Raw genomic sequence first — 15,971 nt, forward strand, 5'->3', positions numbered from 1 at the left:
TCAAGTTGTGCAGAGAGGAAACGATACCTTCCAGTTAAGAAATGAATTGTTGCCTACTCAAATGCCCGTACTCTAGATTTTGGTGCTCAAAGGGGAAGGGGAACCTTTCCCTACTGGACCCCCTCCGCTAAAGAGTTAAAGGGAATATCTGAAGCCAGTGCAGTGTAGCGTGTGCTCCCTCTGCCTGTATGTATGCACACAGTCTGCACATGTACATGAAGACAGAACGATCCACATTCAAATATACTTCAGGTCAGACACAGTTCATAGGACAGGACAGTAGGTGAATATATGGTGTGTACCAGACAACAGACAGAATTAATTAACTACTAGAAATGGGAAAATAGCAGTGAAAGTTGCAGTGCGAACAAAATACAACTAGGGACATACTCAGAAAATGAAAAAGAGCAATACACTGTGCAAACACGATCCCATATCACACACACATCATACATAAACCAGTCATTATTCATTTTCAGACATATTGAGAAATAGGGTCCTTGAAGTTTTAGGTTATGAAAATGAAGCTCTGATATACTGTACTTTGCATATTTGTATAAGCCATTTCCCACAATTTAGTTTCAAATTGGAAAGGTCAATTTCTTCTCTTCGAACACGTGTGCCAGTACTATTCACAATCACAATCTGTCTTTCAGCCTTTCTAGCTGCACTTGTAGTTCGCATCCATGTTTCGGTGCCGTCAGTCCAGACCCCCGACACATGGCGTCAGTCCCGGGTGTCTGACATCTCAGACACCTCCCAGTCCCATCAGTAAAGTGAAAGGAAGCAATTGCTTAGCCGCATTACCAATTATGGTTTCTTATTCTAAATTAAAATGAATTACATTTTTCTAAAGAAAAAGAAAAACAACTTCATTTGGAATCCATGTCTGAATCCTAAATGAGGACAACAATGGCTGCTTGATGTGGGTTATGGTAGGCTAATGCTTGCGTTGGATGTAATTATAATGGGGAGGTTTCAAAAAACATTTCCACGTAGGCCAGATGTCGAGGAATCAATCATCACATTGTTTCAAGCCAAGATCAATCTGGGTTATAAATAAAAAAAACAATACGAACTGTATTGACTTGTATCCTGCCAGTGGAGGAAGGGGAGGAGCTAATTCGTAAGAATAAATTAGGTGAATAGTGTTAGTGTGAGTAGTTGAAAACATATTTAGTGCCCTTTGAGGTACTGATGTCTAATATATAAATATCTTTCAGTAAAATCTGGATGTTATTGAATGCTGCGCTTAAATAAAATAAGGAATGTTTGTCACATTGAAAACGTCCATGAAGTGAATGTGAATTGTCTCGTTGTCACTCTAAGTAAGCACAGTTTGTGTTAGCTATGTAATCATGGACAAGAGGTGATATGTTCGACTGAGGGAAGCCCCAATAATAAAAGCACACTATGTTGAAAAATAGCTCATATATTAAACTCAAATATATATTACTCTGAATATCACTATTCTATATGTACAAAGTGCTTTTTAATTGTGAGACAATACAAGAAAGGATTCAGACTCACACATCAATTAAGGCTTCATGATTGACTTATCACTCATTCTCGTGGAGCAAAGAAAGGGCCGAGGGGCTGCTTCACCAAACCACACGGCGACACATAGAACATGGGATGAAACAACGGACTTCTCCTTTCAAAAATACTGAGAAGTGTTTACTTTAAGGCTAAAGGGGAACACTGAAAAGGTGCAGCTTTGCAACAAATGTAGATTTGCCAGAACTGCAGCACTACTGACTTGGAGTGGTTACCAAAAATATTCACGTAATGTGATAATCAGCTTTGGCCTTCTCAAAACACAGCAGCCCCGGCACAGCTGCTTTCTCTTTTGGCACGAGGTGGGAAGGTTCAAGAAGGGGCAAACTGAGGCGGCCAGGGCTCCTTTACACTGACCTGATGAGTCAAAGGTTTTCTTTTGTTTTACTTTCAACTGAGATGAATATGATTCATCTTACAAATATTAGAAAAAAAATGGAGATGACTATGAAGTGACAATATTACCAGCTGAACAGCTTGGAACTTAATATAGGAAAATGCCTTTATATACTTTTAGTAACGTACTGGACCTGTGCATTCTATTGGTGCACTGATAATCATTATTATTATTATGTCAACTGTGTGATCCATAGTATTGAACCCTGATCAGGAAATGGCACATATGCAATACTTGGAAGCAAAAAGAAAATTGTTTCTTTGTCCCTAATGTCTGCGCTTACTTGTAGGACTCTGGGTCAAACTTAGTGGGATCTTTTGAACACAGACCTGATTTGGTTGCCTTTGTAATTTAATGTAATGGGCCATCTGGATGTGTAGGCAGTGCATTACAGAGCAAAGTAGAAATAAATGTTTGCTATTTTGTAAAAAATAAACAATTGAATCTGATTCCAAGGACATGAACAGATGTTTACATGTTCAATAGAGCAGCAGCCCCTTAAATATACGCAATACCAGTGGACATATCTTAAAGTACATATCAATACTGCTTTCATCCTTCATCTCTTGAAAAAAATGAAATAAGAAATGATCTCCAAACATCCTGGGGTCCACTAATCTGGCACCATAAAACTAAACTTGAATTCCTCTATGCAGTTTTAACCATTCGATCGTGCACCGTCACATGGGATTTTGAACTCTTCAACATCTCTGCTCTGTACAGTTGAATGACTTTGAAATCATTTTTGACAGCTATTCAAAATGCATTGTTCTGAAAAGCGATACTTTTCAATCTTGGTGTCAGCAGCTCAAGGACGCCACATCAGTCGGCTGCTATTTGCTAGTGTGTACTATATTGTATAGAATTAATTAATCCTATATAGACAATTCTATACATATTGTGTGGGAATGTTAAAAATAAAACCCAACCATAAAGTTTCTGGCTATGTAAATACAGTTTCTTTCTCTTGTGCCTTACAAGTATTCATACTGTCTGATTTCCATTATAAGCCACAGGAAGAGCAGGAGAGCAGAAGCTGTGCCAGTGCAGGTCTTCTGGAGACACCGTCCCTCCTCTGAAATTAACTAACGAGCTCACACCCCCAAACACAGCTTGGATGTGGGAGCGCTTTAGGCTGAGTCGTCTGCAGTAGGCACTTTTTCAAGTTTCAGTCACAGGACTTCTCTTCAGGACCACGGAGCCTTCTGAGACGAGGTTTGATCTCCCCGTCACACCCTCCAGGTTGCTTTCTCTCCAAGTAAAGGGAAATGTTGCTGACGCGTTTTAACAGATGAGGTATCCCGTCTCAAGTCAGGCTTGTTTTGGTCAATGATAATGACATTTTAGGAACTGGGATTTTGGTTGCTCCAAATGTCTTTGACACTCGGATATGAATGGCAACTTGAATTGGAATATCCCCCATGTGTTTGTGAAAAATCTCCACTTCTTCCCTGAAATGGCACCATCACAGAATTCCAGCCATATGACGCTGTGCTACCCCCTCCCCCCCCTCCCCCTCCTCTCCCCACACACAGCACTCTCCCTCTAGAGGGCGGTATCGTAGACTTCATGCTGTGGGAGGGGCACCGGTCCTGGACCTGGGACCAGGTTAGAAGGAAATGCAGGCGGGTGTGAATGGTCCCACACAGAGTCTTTACAGGAAGGGGGTATGGCTGCTAAAGGGGCCAAAGGGAGGGCAGAGACTAGAGCGCTGTGGCCTCGTAGCTGCTCCCTGACCTCCTGCTCCAGACTCGGAGGCACAATGAGCTGGTCCTCAGGGTCCTGTTGTGCTGGGGCAGTGAAGTAGCCGGATTTCTTCTTCGGAGCCTCCAGCGCCACCTCAATGAGGTTGTGACTGTCCTCGGGGGCCACCACGGAGCCGTTGGACAGCTTCTTCCCGAACAGGCTGGATGTGGAAGGAGACTTTTTGAGGTCTGCCATCTCTCTCCCACACACGGCCAGAAGGCAGCCGTTTGTGGCAGAAACCACCACGCTGTTCTGCCTGCGCATTTTGCCATTGGGATAGTCGAGGTCCGAGTCTTTGGAGCTCTCAGGGAGCCCTGAGCGTAGCTGGAAAGCACAACAGTGAATGTCAACCTCTACTTCCAACTTGCTGCCATTGGAGATGACACCCTCGAGTGGAGCTTCGTCGTCACTGTCCAAGCCGTTGTCAGAGTGGTTGCTTGAGAACGTAGTGCAGGACGGCTGCCGCTGGAATAGGCCCAGATGGGTTCCTGCCCCAACTGCGCCCGGCACCATGATCCCACACAGTGTGGTAGCAGGGTGGAGGCTACAGCGTCTCTCCGGGCGGGATGCCGGCGCCGAGGACGGGTGCTCGTCCGAAGCGGTGGACCCCGCCTCGCTGCCCATCTCCGAGGTGGACGCCTCACTGTTGAGCTCGGCGACATTGCCGCCGTTGGATGAAAGGGCGACTGGGTCAGTGGGGCCCAGGGTCACGGTCACAGGGGCCGGCGCAGCGATGGGAGGGGGACACCGCGGTTCGGTGGAGGAGACGGGCGGCTCGCAGGTACAGCTGTCCTCCACAATGTGCAGGGATACCACCGCAGCCTCAATGTTGTCCTTGCACCCATAACTCTGAGCGAGTGAACACAGCTTCTTGGCAGCGGCGCGAGGATCCCGCACGGCCTGCACAGTGCACACGGCCTCCTGGTACGAGACCCGTTCAAACAGCGCTCGATTCCCCAGGATCAAGAACTCATCCTTGGTACAGAGGGGCTCAGTGTGCACCCAGGGCTTTGGAAGCACCCAAGGAGACAGATAAGAGCAGCCTAGCAGGCGAGAGCAGCATGTCACGCCACTCACTTTGTTGTCCTGTAATACACAAGCGCCATTAGGATTGTAGATGCACTCACAGCTTCATAAAATAAACACCTGTGAATATGAAGCTGCACACACCACAAGTGCCACATTATGGTTATGGTGTAGAAACAGGAATCAAACATAATTAGAAGCCGTGCATTACCTCGGTAATAATGGCTTTACTGAGTTTAACTCTCTCCATCTCCTCGGTGCAGTTCTCCAAGCTGTAAACCTTAGAGAGAGGTACAGGTCGGCCGTCCCGGCACAACACTGCCTGGCAGGTGCCCACGTTGGCCACGGTGAGGCTGAAGTAGCCTCCTGGATCTGAAGGCTCGTGGTGAATATAACACAGCAAGGCAGAAGCACCCAGTTTCTGGCCAGCCATTCCTAGTTTCCTGTGCAACACACAAAGAGCGCTGCTTAGACACTCAGCCTACAAAACTACAGTAAGACTGCAATTGTGTATTTGTAAAAAATCAGACAAAAAAGTGTCTTACCTGTGTGAGGTGAGGAAAGTGTTGCACATATACACACTGTCAATACTGGAGTGCTGCAGCTCCTCGCATAGCACATCTCCCATGGTGCATTGCAGCAGCCGAGGTACTTCCTCATTGCGGTCTCCGTCAAAGATACCATAACACGCCTCCACGCCGTCCCCAAACTGGTCCACGGCCAGTACAGACACACACAACCTGTCCCAAAAAATAGATCCATAGATGACTCAGCGCCTACCAGAGGTAAACAAAGTATACATTGAGCAATGCAGAGCTGCAGCTCCGGGGTCAAGGGGTGACAGCTGATAAAAGATGCCGCTGTATGGGTCCCCGTGGGGGCCATGGCCCCGGAGGAGGAGCCTCTCAACAATGATGCGCTTAACATTGTTACAGATATTAAATCCAATTGATTTATTAGGCCCCACTGCTCCAGCTACGCTTATGATTCTGATATTAACTCCTTGGAAGACACTTCCTTAGTGCTTGTACGGCAAGATCTAAACAGGGAGTTTATCCGATGCGGCAAAATGAGATTCAAAGACGGTTTCTGTGCTCAACAACGCACAAACAGATGTTGTTGACACTGCGGCCATTGTGTCATTTAATCTACTTGCAAATCCCAAGTGAAATAGATGATGTCTGCATTTATGGGAAATTAGGGCCTTTACTTTTGAAAAGAAACAAAGGAAAGACACAGAAACAAAACGCAGTGCTCACTTGTTTCTTTGGCCGCTCATTTCAGAGTAGCCGTGGTTCCATGGAGTGGGTCCACTCTGTGAGTCTCCTGCTGACATGGTGGATTTCTGGTCTAATTTCAAAGTGGTGATGTGACTAAAAAAGAAGAAATATAGTTATATATTAATAGGTGGAATTGTATAGTAAATCTACGCACATGCTCCACTTCCTTAGACAGTTATGTAACGTTTTGTGTGTATTGATTCTGCTTCACGTATAACAACCAACTGGTCAGGGTTTCATTCCTCACCTGAAGAGATTGAGGGTTTTGTGTTCCAGCAGCAGGCTGCTGTTGCCTGTCAGGTCCAGCTCTTGCAGAGTGGAAGGCAGCGAGTCCGGCAGCTGGATCTCAGTCAGCTCGTTACAGCTTAGATCTACAAGCTGCAAACGTACAACTTAACCGTGAGCTGACCCGGGCTGAACATTACAATACACACACTGCAAGTAAAGCCAGAGAATGTCTGACCTTAATCTCAGGCAGGTTGAGGATCTCTGGAAAGACGGTAATGTTGTTGGAGTGTGCTATGAGGGTATGCAGTCTCTTACAGCTGGACACAGTAGAGGGGATAGCCTTTAGCTTGTTGCCACTTAGATTGAGCTCCTCCAGCATTTCCAGCTTACTCAGTTTACTGAAGTCACACGAACAAAGTGAAGAAAAATACAGTTAGTAGAATGGAAATGATCATTAACACCGATTGCCGTGACAGCCAAAGTAACACACCTGGCGGGGAAGGAGAGCAACTGGTTGTAGGCAATATGAAGGACCCGCAGGTTCTGATGTCCGACCAACAGAGCTCCGCAGTTCTCCTTCAGGTGGTTGGCCGTCAGGTAGAGCTCTTGCAGCGTGCTGAGGCTCTCCTCGGATGGGCTGCTGGCAGGAATGCTGTCCAGGGCATTGGCTGACACATTTAAGTATTTTAGGCTGTGACCGAAGACAAATCAACATTAGTCAGTTAAAGAAAAACAGTTTGCAGCTATTCAACATAGATTATCCATCTAATTCACAGTGGATTTGAAGAAGGAGGTGCTAAGTATAGATGCACCAGTTTTAACAGCCTCATTCACATACAGTTCCTACAGTGCTGGACTAACCATGACAATGAATCAATGACACATGGACTGTCCTCTAGATTGCGGAAATGAAACAAAGCCAACCAACTACAAACTCAGCATTGTCTTATTATTTACGAGCTTTTTTTGTATGTGTTTAGTAATGCATTACATTTTTTTCTAAATTTGTAAGACAGATGTAATTGTATGGACAAGATAGATTTAAAATTCCTACTAAGCATTGATTAATATACTGTTGAACAGCCACCAAGAGGAGGAAAGTTTGAGGTCCACATTTTCTCATGTAATTGATGCTGTTAAATCACTGTCAAACCGATCACATACTCGACGGTAATAAAACTTGTACTTTGGGAAAATGACAGGCTGAACCTTGTCACGCTGATATCTCTGCAGCCAACAAACACTACAAAACCGTTGACAACTCACTGGCCTTGTGCAAGTGTTATTTATCCCCCTAGCTTCTATAGCCATATATTGTTTCCATCAGTCCTGATATAACTGCTTCCCGTTGCCAAATGTGCAGCTCTTAGAAGACCTATCAGGAAAACCCATCCATCGCAAAGCAGTCCCTGCCATTACGTCAGTATTAGAGACAGTAAAGTACATTAGGGCATTTGAACTGCTAATGGGTGTTAAGTGATTTACCACACAGGAAATAGGATGGCAAATTAAGCTCCAGTTACGTTTTGGAATGCTCCATTGCTTTCCCCCACGAAGCAATGACCTGTGATTCAATAAGTGTCAAACTCAACCAAACACGGGCAGGTAGACATTTCAACGCAGAGGAACTAGTTGCTAAAATACTCAACTAATAACAGAAATAGGACCGATTTAAATAGCAAACAGGCGTTGTGAGACTTTACTTTAAGGCCTTGTAAAACAGACTCTCAGGGAGCTCGGCTAGCTTGTTGTGCTGGAGGTCCAGGGCTTCCAGAGGGATGTGGTCAAGTAGGTCAGGCACTCTCTGCAAACAGTTGTTCCCCGCCAGCAGCTTTCTCAAACTCAAGCTGTTGAGCAGTCTGTTGGAGGCCAGAAGAGACATTAGAGAGCCTGATTAGAACGAGAGTGGGAAAAAACTGACCAACGAAAAAGCAACGCACTAAAGAAGGTCGCCAGCCTGCGCAGACTCGACCGCTAGCTAATCCACCAATGACCTATTCAGCATGGCTGCCTAAAGAGACAAGCTCTGCTGATTTCTATTCTCTCCTGAAACATCACAGAAGAGGAATATTATCTCATTTGCAAAAGCTTTTCTGAAGTCTCATTCAAGTGCTAATTCCTGTGTTGAGTATTTTTAGCAAAAGACTGGCCAGCACCTAGGGAAGGCCATATTCTACAGACTCTGACTTACACAAGAACATTGATTCATTGATTAATTTCATTTGTGCCTTGTTATTTGCATGATCTTATAACCATAACACATTTAAATACAAAAGAAAGATTGAGGAGTTCAACAGCATGACTATGTGTACAGTGACACCTGATTTTCTAAATCAGAAAATTATGCAAAATTAAAGATAAAATGAAAAGGTTCAGGATAAGTGCCAGAATAGGATCAGTGACCTGGAAGGGAGCTCAGACAGGAAGTTGTGCGTAACGTCCAGCATCTCAATTTTTCTGCAATCACACACCCAGTCCGGAAGGTACTCCAAAAGGTTCCTGTCTCAACACACACACAGTCACACACATAGAAAGACACACACAAATACTCAAACTGAGCAGTTGGCATTTTGCTTTGACTAGCCCAGAAAAGTTTTGAAATGGTGATATACAGGATGCCAATATAATATCCTCCAAGGTTACTCAAGCATGCAAATGATTTCTATCTGCATTTTAATACAAAAATATATCGCTGTAGTCAGATCTTGAAGTTGACTAGAAAAAGAACATTTTGCACATTTTTCTTACACTGGTAATAAGCACAAGAGAGCTTATTTATAACCCCACATTGTAAACACACAGCAGGGTGTGGAGATGCATTAGATACAGTAAGTAGAGTAAAATGGTATGTTTAGGCCAAATATGTGTCTGGTTCACTACCTCCCTGATCCTAAATAGGCAAAAGCTTGTTTAGCATCTTTGCCTGTACATACAAGCTTCCACACTTCACAAACAGCGAAGCACTGGTAAACACTTTGCACATAAAGTGCACTAAGATAAATCTATTTAAAACTATTTCAAGACAGAGTTTCTGTTCAAAGATCTGTGAACACAGAGACCGCATCCATGTCTTCTTCCCAGCCAGAACTCACTGTGATAGGTCCAAGTGTGTCAGCTGGTTGGGGACTGGATAGATGTTGACTGTTGTAAGTCCTGTGGGCAGACGAAAGCAGCAATCAGCGGCTAAACATCCGGCCCGTTCATACGCGTGTTTGTTAGATGAATGCTTCACGGGGGGGACAGCGGTGAGCACACAAACAGCCGGGAGAGGCAGTAATAGCCGCCAGTTTGACGCTCCGTTTGACTCACGGTTGCTGCTGGCGTGAAGCATGCGCAGTGTGAAACCGCCGAGTGTGAGTGTTGCGAGCTGGTTGCGCTGGCAGTGCAGGGTCTCCAGGTTGCAGACTGAGCTCAGGTCTAAGGAGTCCAAACAATTGTCCCGTAAATCCAGCTGGGTCACCTGGCTCACCGCCTCTAGACTCTCACTCTTCACGCAATGCAGCCTATTCAATCTGCATTTAGGAAGGAGCACAAGAGATGAAACATCACTTGCTATTCCTAATGCAGCAGAGGAAAAGGTTTTTGATTAAATTGAAGGCTTTTGTTGAATAGTATTAGAAGGGCATTTAGCATTATTGCAAAAATGTTCAAATATTCCCACAGTGATAATTATATTTTAAAGTAACTGATTTAGCATTTAAAAAACAAACAAATTAGCATTTATTACTGGGAGAACATTATAACTATTGACATATATATATATATATGTGTGTGTGTATAAAGTAAATTCTTTTGTCTCTTCTTTTCCCAGAGATATTTTCCCAAATATATAAATAATTCTTGTTGGTCAGACTTGTCTAACCATACTCAAACCTACCTTTAAAAATAAGTAGGCAACAAAAAGTAAAGGAATTATGAGTTCAAGACTGTACTTTAAGGATCGATGTTAAGATCCAGACTCTCCTTGACCCCATCCATCCTGTTAATAACAGTTCCGCATTGATGAGCGCTGCCAGCCCTGCTAAGTCACCACACATTAATTACATTCTGCCGATGCCAAACCGCAATCCAACTCTCAAGTGGAAATTCTTTGCTAGCTGTGGGTGGAGCAGTGGTAGCTGGTTTGACCCTCAGAGCTGTATTAAAAATCAATGCGTAGAGCTGTTACCCACCACAGAGTTCCCCTTGAGCAAGATACCTAGCCTCCCACTGTTCTTGTGCAGCTTGTACAGAGCCCCCAAAATAAGTTTGGCCTTAGTTGTCTATGCCAAATGAAGAGGAAGAAAAAAAGTGGAAATCCATTTAAATGAAACTCAAGTGAACTTGTTTCGGGGGTTCCCAAATAGTGAAAGAAGGGCTGAAAGAGACGAAGGAAGTGGAGAGGATGAGGGCTGTGTATTATCTGGCTGGCCTCTTACCGGAGGTCGATGTTTTTCAGGTGGCTCATTCTGGCCAGAGTACACAACTCCAGACGCTCCACTCTGTTCCCAGCCATGGCCAGCTTGTCCACTGCGCTCAGCCTCTCCAGCACAGCGGGGATGTGAGAGAAGTTGTTAAAGGACAGCCCGAGGCTGTTGAGCTGGGACAGGCCCCCCAGATCTTCGGGCAGGGAGCTGAGATGGTTTCCATCCAAAGACAGTATCTGCAGGCTTTAAGAAAGAGGAGAAAACAGTTGTCTTACTTCAAAGATTCGTCTAGACATCTGTGTGTAGGAGTTGTTTACTGAGCTGCATTCTACATCATAGCAGAATATGAAAGCACAAAAGTTGCCGGATTTATCTCTCTTGACCTAATCTAATTGGATTTCGAAATACTTTAATGTAATACAATTCACTGAATCCCAATACAGGTTTTGGGAGAACATTACGTGCACAAAATAGTGCCCATCTTGTCCATACAATGACAACAACTTTTGATATTACAGAGAGTAAATAATCTTATGATGAATGATTTTCCTAGTTGATTTCCCACACTGCTTGAGGCCAACAAATTGTGTTTTCGGCTTTGTTCATTTTTTTCCCCCATTGTTGACAACATTCAAACCAGTTAAACAATTCCAATGTTCCCTAAAATACCTAAAAGATTCGTATGGATTGCATTTGTTATACAGAGGACAGAGGGACTCAATCAAGTTTGTCACTACAGGTGAATAAATTAGAATATCGTGAAAAAGCTCATTACTTTCAGTAATTCAACTTAAAAGATGAAACTAATATAATATATTATATAATATAATATATAATAATAATATAATATATAGACATAATCATCAAAATTATATAAAATAAAGGCTTGAAATATCTCACTTTGCATGTAATGAGTCTATATATTAGTTTTACCTTTTAAGTTGAATTACTGAAAGTAATGAGCTTTTGCACGATATTCAAATTTTTTGAGTTTCACCTGTATATCAATGATTTCTTGCTTATTCATACAAAATGTATTGTCTCCTTTTAAAGTGACTTACTGTATATTGCAATGCATGCAGGATTTTATTGTTTTTACTTTATATATAATCACTTGTGATACTTTTTTATGGGATGCAATAACATACAGTGGTTCAAACAGAGTGTTGTGTGCACTTTTTGTTCATCAACTATTCTATTAATGTCCTGCATATGTGAACGTAGTGTATGTGTCCCACCTTTGAAGGTTGCCGATCTGCACAGGGACTGTTTCCAGACTGTTACAGGAGAGGTTGAGTTCAGTCAGGGTGAGGATCTCACACACACATTCAGGGAACACACCCAGGCGGTTGTGAGACAAGTTCAGGCTCTTCAGCTGTGAAAACCTGAAGAAAGAGAAAACAGCATGGAGGCCTTTACATTCCTTTTTCCTTGTGACATTTTAGTTAACAGATGTAATATAGGAGATCCAACATGGAGTGATGAACCTGGATGTGTCTGCGTCATTTGTCTGACATTTCTTTAATATCATCTTCCGCTCTTTAAGTACCATAAAAAAAAAGTCTACTTGCATTTCTTCATAGAAAGAAAAAGCCAGAACTTTTTTAGTTGGTTGTTGCGTTTCAAAGGGGAATAATATTTGGAAAAGAAAGATGGATATACAGTTTGTACTCGGGACTTGGGGGCTGTTGTTCGCTCTTCTGACCTGCAAGATGTGATTATGACGCTTTGAAAGGAGATTGGAAAATCTGCCAGTGTCTCGTTAGAAAAGATGGGACGGTGTTTACGTTAAAAAAAGGAATGAAAATCCCCCTTTATTGTGCATTAGTATTACTGTGTGTGATGTTACCAGATTTAGATCAGCCAGTCATACAATTTCTACTACATTTAATTAAGATAGTTTGAAGTGTGTGCTTGTTCATTCATGAATAACGCTGCCACCTCTTATGACATCAGCTTCAGTTTCAAATAGAAAATTCCTCCTAAGCATCCATTCTGTTGTGTGCGTGTGCAAGCGTGTCAAAGAGACTGTGCTGTGATGAATGAGGTGGTGCCATGCGAAATCTTCCATATTAACTCCACCCTCCTATTGTTCCCGCAGGTGCTGTGAGTGGTTGTGGTGGCTGGCTATTGTGAGACAGGGAATAGACTAGCCCCTTTAGTCCATGCACCTCTTTCTAAATAGCAAAAACAAAAACGGCTGAGGCAGCACAAGGTGTGTGAAGAGAAATGAAATGTACACCGTATTTGGATCGCTGTAGTTGGCACAAATAAAGAAAACAAACTATGAAAAAGTAAATCAACTGATGACGGAGCACAGGGTCAACTACAGATAAATAGAGTAGAGAATTTAAATATTGAAATATGTTCTGCAAGGCAGACACATTCTGCTGCTAGGCTGTTGGTATGAAATTGTTCAGCTTAAGAATATGTGATTACTTGGGGAGGTTGAGCAGACCCCCAGGCCCCTCTAGGCACATGAAGTTGTGCCTCAGGTTGAGGTGGGTGATGTCCTGACTGTAGAAGAGATATTCAGGCACCACTTCCAGACTGTAGCACGACAGGTCCACCAGGCTGACTGTCTGAGACACCACCTGTAAGCACACACACACACACACACACACACACACACACACACACACACACACACACACACACACACACACACACACACACACACACACACACACACACACACACACACACACACACACACACACACACACACAAAAGAAAGAGTTAAAAAAGGAGCCTTTAAATGCTTTAAGGGAGTACTACTATTTCAGGTGTGGCATGTCAGCATTATATATTCCATTTTCTTTGTGCAATGGGACCAGATTTTGGTAACAGACGCATTCTGTTTGCTGTTTATAGTCTGAGTAGTAATGATGAATAAGTATCTACAAATTCACAGAAAAGGGACTATTGTCAAGGTTATTTGATGGCTGCACCAATACCCCACACTGCGGGCAGAGCTTTCAATAAAATGCATCTGGTACTAAGTTTTGAAAAAAAAACTGCACTATCAAAAGAAGAGAAATCTTCTAAATATAAAACATAACGGATGTTTGGTTTTACAGCATGGACTCAATTGCATTGACTTCGATATGAGCACCAACCTTATCGAATATAGAAAGTCCTCATTAAATCAAACAGTAAAACTAATTTTCTTCTTGCAATCCGAAGCGTATATTTGATCGACACAATCAGTAGGCGACCACTTTAACACCTCACTCCTTGTGGTGAGCTCCAACTCCAAAAACATCAGACAACAGCTCCATTCAAAGAGTTTTTACCTCCGACGAGACGGAACAATGGACAGCGGGAGCAACTGCATTTCACTGGATTATACAAGCAGCCAGCTGCCGGGCCAAGACATTACTTCAAACAGAAAATGCCCCAGTTTCCAGTTCAGTGAACTTTATCTTCCAGAGAAACAATGTCCTCATGAAAGAAGAGAGAAATAGAACATCTCTTTAGTACAGTTACAGTCGGAATTGTGTAGTAAAAAAGTACACTGAGCAGCCAGTTTGTCGAGTACACCTAAAACAACAATTGTACAGCATGTCTTTGCTGAAACTGGTTTGGACCTTTTTTGGAATTGGTTGAGTTGTTTTGGTTCCTTTCAAATTTCAGTGCCAAGATTGACCAGTTGCCCAAAACACGAATGAAAGGCACACAATGTCCTCACAAGTAGCAACACTAATGTGTGTGATTATGAACTGATTTCAGTTCCTTTCCTCTGTCCACACCCTCCAGGGTTACAGTGCAGTTACACAGCTTTCTCTCAGGCATCATTGCAGACTTCCCATTAGTGCTCGTCCAGTCCGGTCTGACGACAGTCTCCTCCATTAAGTACAGAGCTGCACACTGTGCAGCAACCCAGAAAATGGGACTGCTGCTCAGCAGAGCGTGACATCACGTCAACGAGGACAAAGGCAAAAAACTGCTACCAGATCACTACTCATCTGCCGGCCACAATAAAAACAAAGCACTTTAAAATAGTAACTAAATGATGGGAGAGTAGAAGGGTGGACAGAAATTTGCAGAGAAGAATGGAGGAAAAATGAAATAGTTTTGATGTTGAACATGAGTTATTAAACATTGTGGCTGTGAGACATTATGAAGCTATGTGATTGAGGAATAGGACAAGGGAAGGAGACAGAGAAAGGAGACAGCGGTGTTGGAAGGGAATTAAACCACATAGGGTGAAAGGTGGGACAGTCGCCAATCGATAATTACAACCCATTGACTCAGACTCATTCATCCATGCTATCAGATTGTTTCCTTTAAAAATTAGGAATAAGGATTATTTGCTCTCGAGGGACCAACAAACTTGTCCAACTAATACAGCTTAATGCAGCGAAACTTGTCACATTTCTGATAGTTCTGGTTCAACTGATGACATCACAGTTTAAAAACAGGTCGAAATACAGTATATATATATATTCCATGAGGATCATTTGATTGAGATCTCCAGTGCTTAGCTGTAACATATCTCATCAGGACAGAAACAAGCTGCTGTAGTAGTTGAGCCTCTTGTGTAAAGTGTTTTTTTTTTACCTATGGTAGGTGTTCTTTTTCTGGTAGGATGATTATTATCCAACACAATAATTATTATTCACAATTAAATAACTCCACACACACACTTATAGCGGATTCGTAGTACACTTTAGATGCACTTTTTACATTAGCAATTATTTAATCAAATATAATTATTAGTGGCGGGAAAAGAGGACACATATTGCAAAATTTCAATTCAATATGATCATATTTTAACGCATAGTTACTAGTAATTAGTTACTAGTTACTAGTATTACACATTTCATAGCAGTCATCAGACACTTTCTGTTTGAGCAGTGACTGTCTTCATCACACACAATGGCCGTCATCCCTGGTCTCCATGGAAACAAGTTGTTTAAGTCTCAGGCTCAATACTATCCCAGTAATCCATACCACCAGGGTAGAGACAGATCCTGGATTTAGCATGAATCTGCAACTAATTGGAATTTCTTTCTTTTTCCCTGCTGGCTTTCTCTCTCCATGGCTAATTGCATACTGGCTTTGCCTCAGAGGAGGAGCTCACACAGACTGGTCAGCTCCAGGAAGGAGCTGCTTCACAATAGCCATTAATTCCAATATCAGAGACAAAGCAAGCTGCGCAGAATAGAAATTATTTCTTTTTTTTTTTTGAGGATCAGCTGTGAAGACTTGATTCTCTGAAAGACCCGCATATAAAGAAATGATCCATAATGAGGGGAATAAGAGTGTTTATGTTAAGAAAACACAATAGAAAAGTATTCTGTTCGATCAATGGCAGACGTCACTGAG

The 15,971-nt window shown here is 42.8% G+C and overlaps 1 protein-coding gene across 1 annotated transcript in view; it reads right to left on the minus strand.

The window, feature by feature from the left end:
* Positions 1 to 1,027: 1,027 nt before the first annotated feature.
* phlpp2 (PH domain and leucine rich repeat protein phosphatase 2) overlaps positions 1,028 to 15,971 on the minus strand; it is a 28,651-nt gene continuing 13,707 nt past the window's right edge. The window contains exons 6-19 of the mRNA XM_037484994.2: positions 13,080 to 13,234; positions 11,879 to 12,025; positions 10,653 to 10,883; positions 9,544 to 9,746; positions 9,327 to 9,387; positions 8,638 to 8,733; positions 7,938 to 8,093; positions 6,725 to 6,925; positions 6,470 to 6,632; positions 6,254 to 6,384; positions 5,986 to 6,099; positions 5,272 to 5,466; positions 4,938 to 5,169; positions 1,028 to 4,786 (exon numbers count right to left, since the gene is read on the minus strand). Coding sequence (XP_037340891.2) covers positions 3,500 to 4,786; positions 4,938 to 5,169; positions 5,272 to 5,466; positions 5,986 to 6,099; positions 6,254 to 6,384; positions 6,470 to 6,632; positions 6,725 to 6,925; positions 7,938 to 8,093; positions 8,638 to 8,733; positions 9,327 to 9,387; positions 9,544 to 9,746; positions 10,653 to 10,883; positions 11,879 to 12,025; positions 13,080 to 13,234 — 3,372 coding nt within the window. The 3' untranslated portion in view covers positions 1,028 to 3,499. The remainder of the gene's footprint in view (positions 4,787 to 4,937; positions 5,170 to 5,271; positions 5,467 to 5,985; positions 6,100 to 6,253; positions 6,385 to 6,469; positions 6,633 to 6,724; positions 6,926 to 7,937; positions 8,094 to 8,637; positions 8,734 to 9,326; positions 9,388 to 9,543; positions 9,747 to 10,652; positions 10,884 to 11,878; positions 12,026 to 13,079; positions 13,235 to 15,971) is intronic.

The sequence above is a fragment of the Pungitius pungitius genome, chromosome 4 (genome assembly GCF_949316345.1).
Source record: "Pungitius pungitius chromosome 4, fPunPun2.1, whole genome shotgun sequence".
Classification (NCBI taxonomy): Eukaryota; Metazoa; Chordata; class Actinopteri; order Perciformes; family Gasterosteidae; genus Pungitius; species Pungitius pungitius.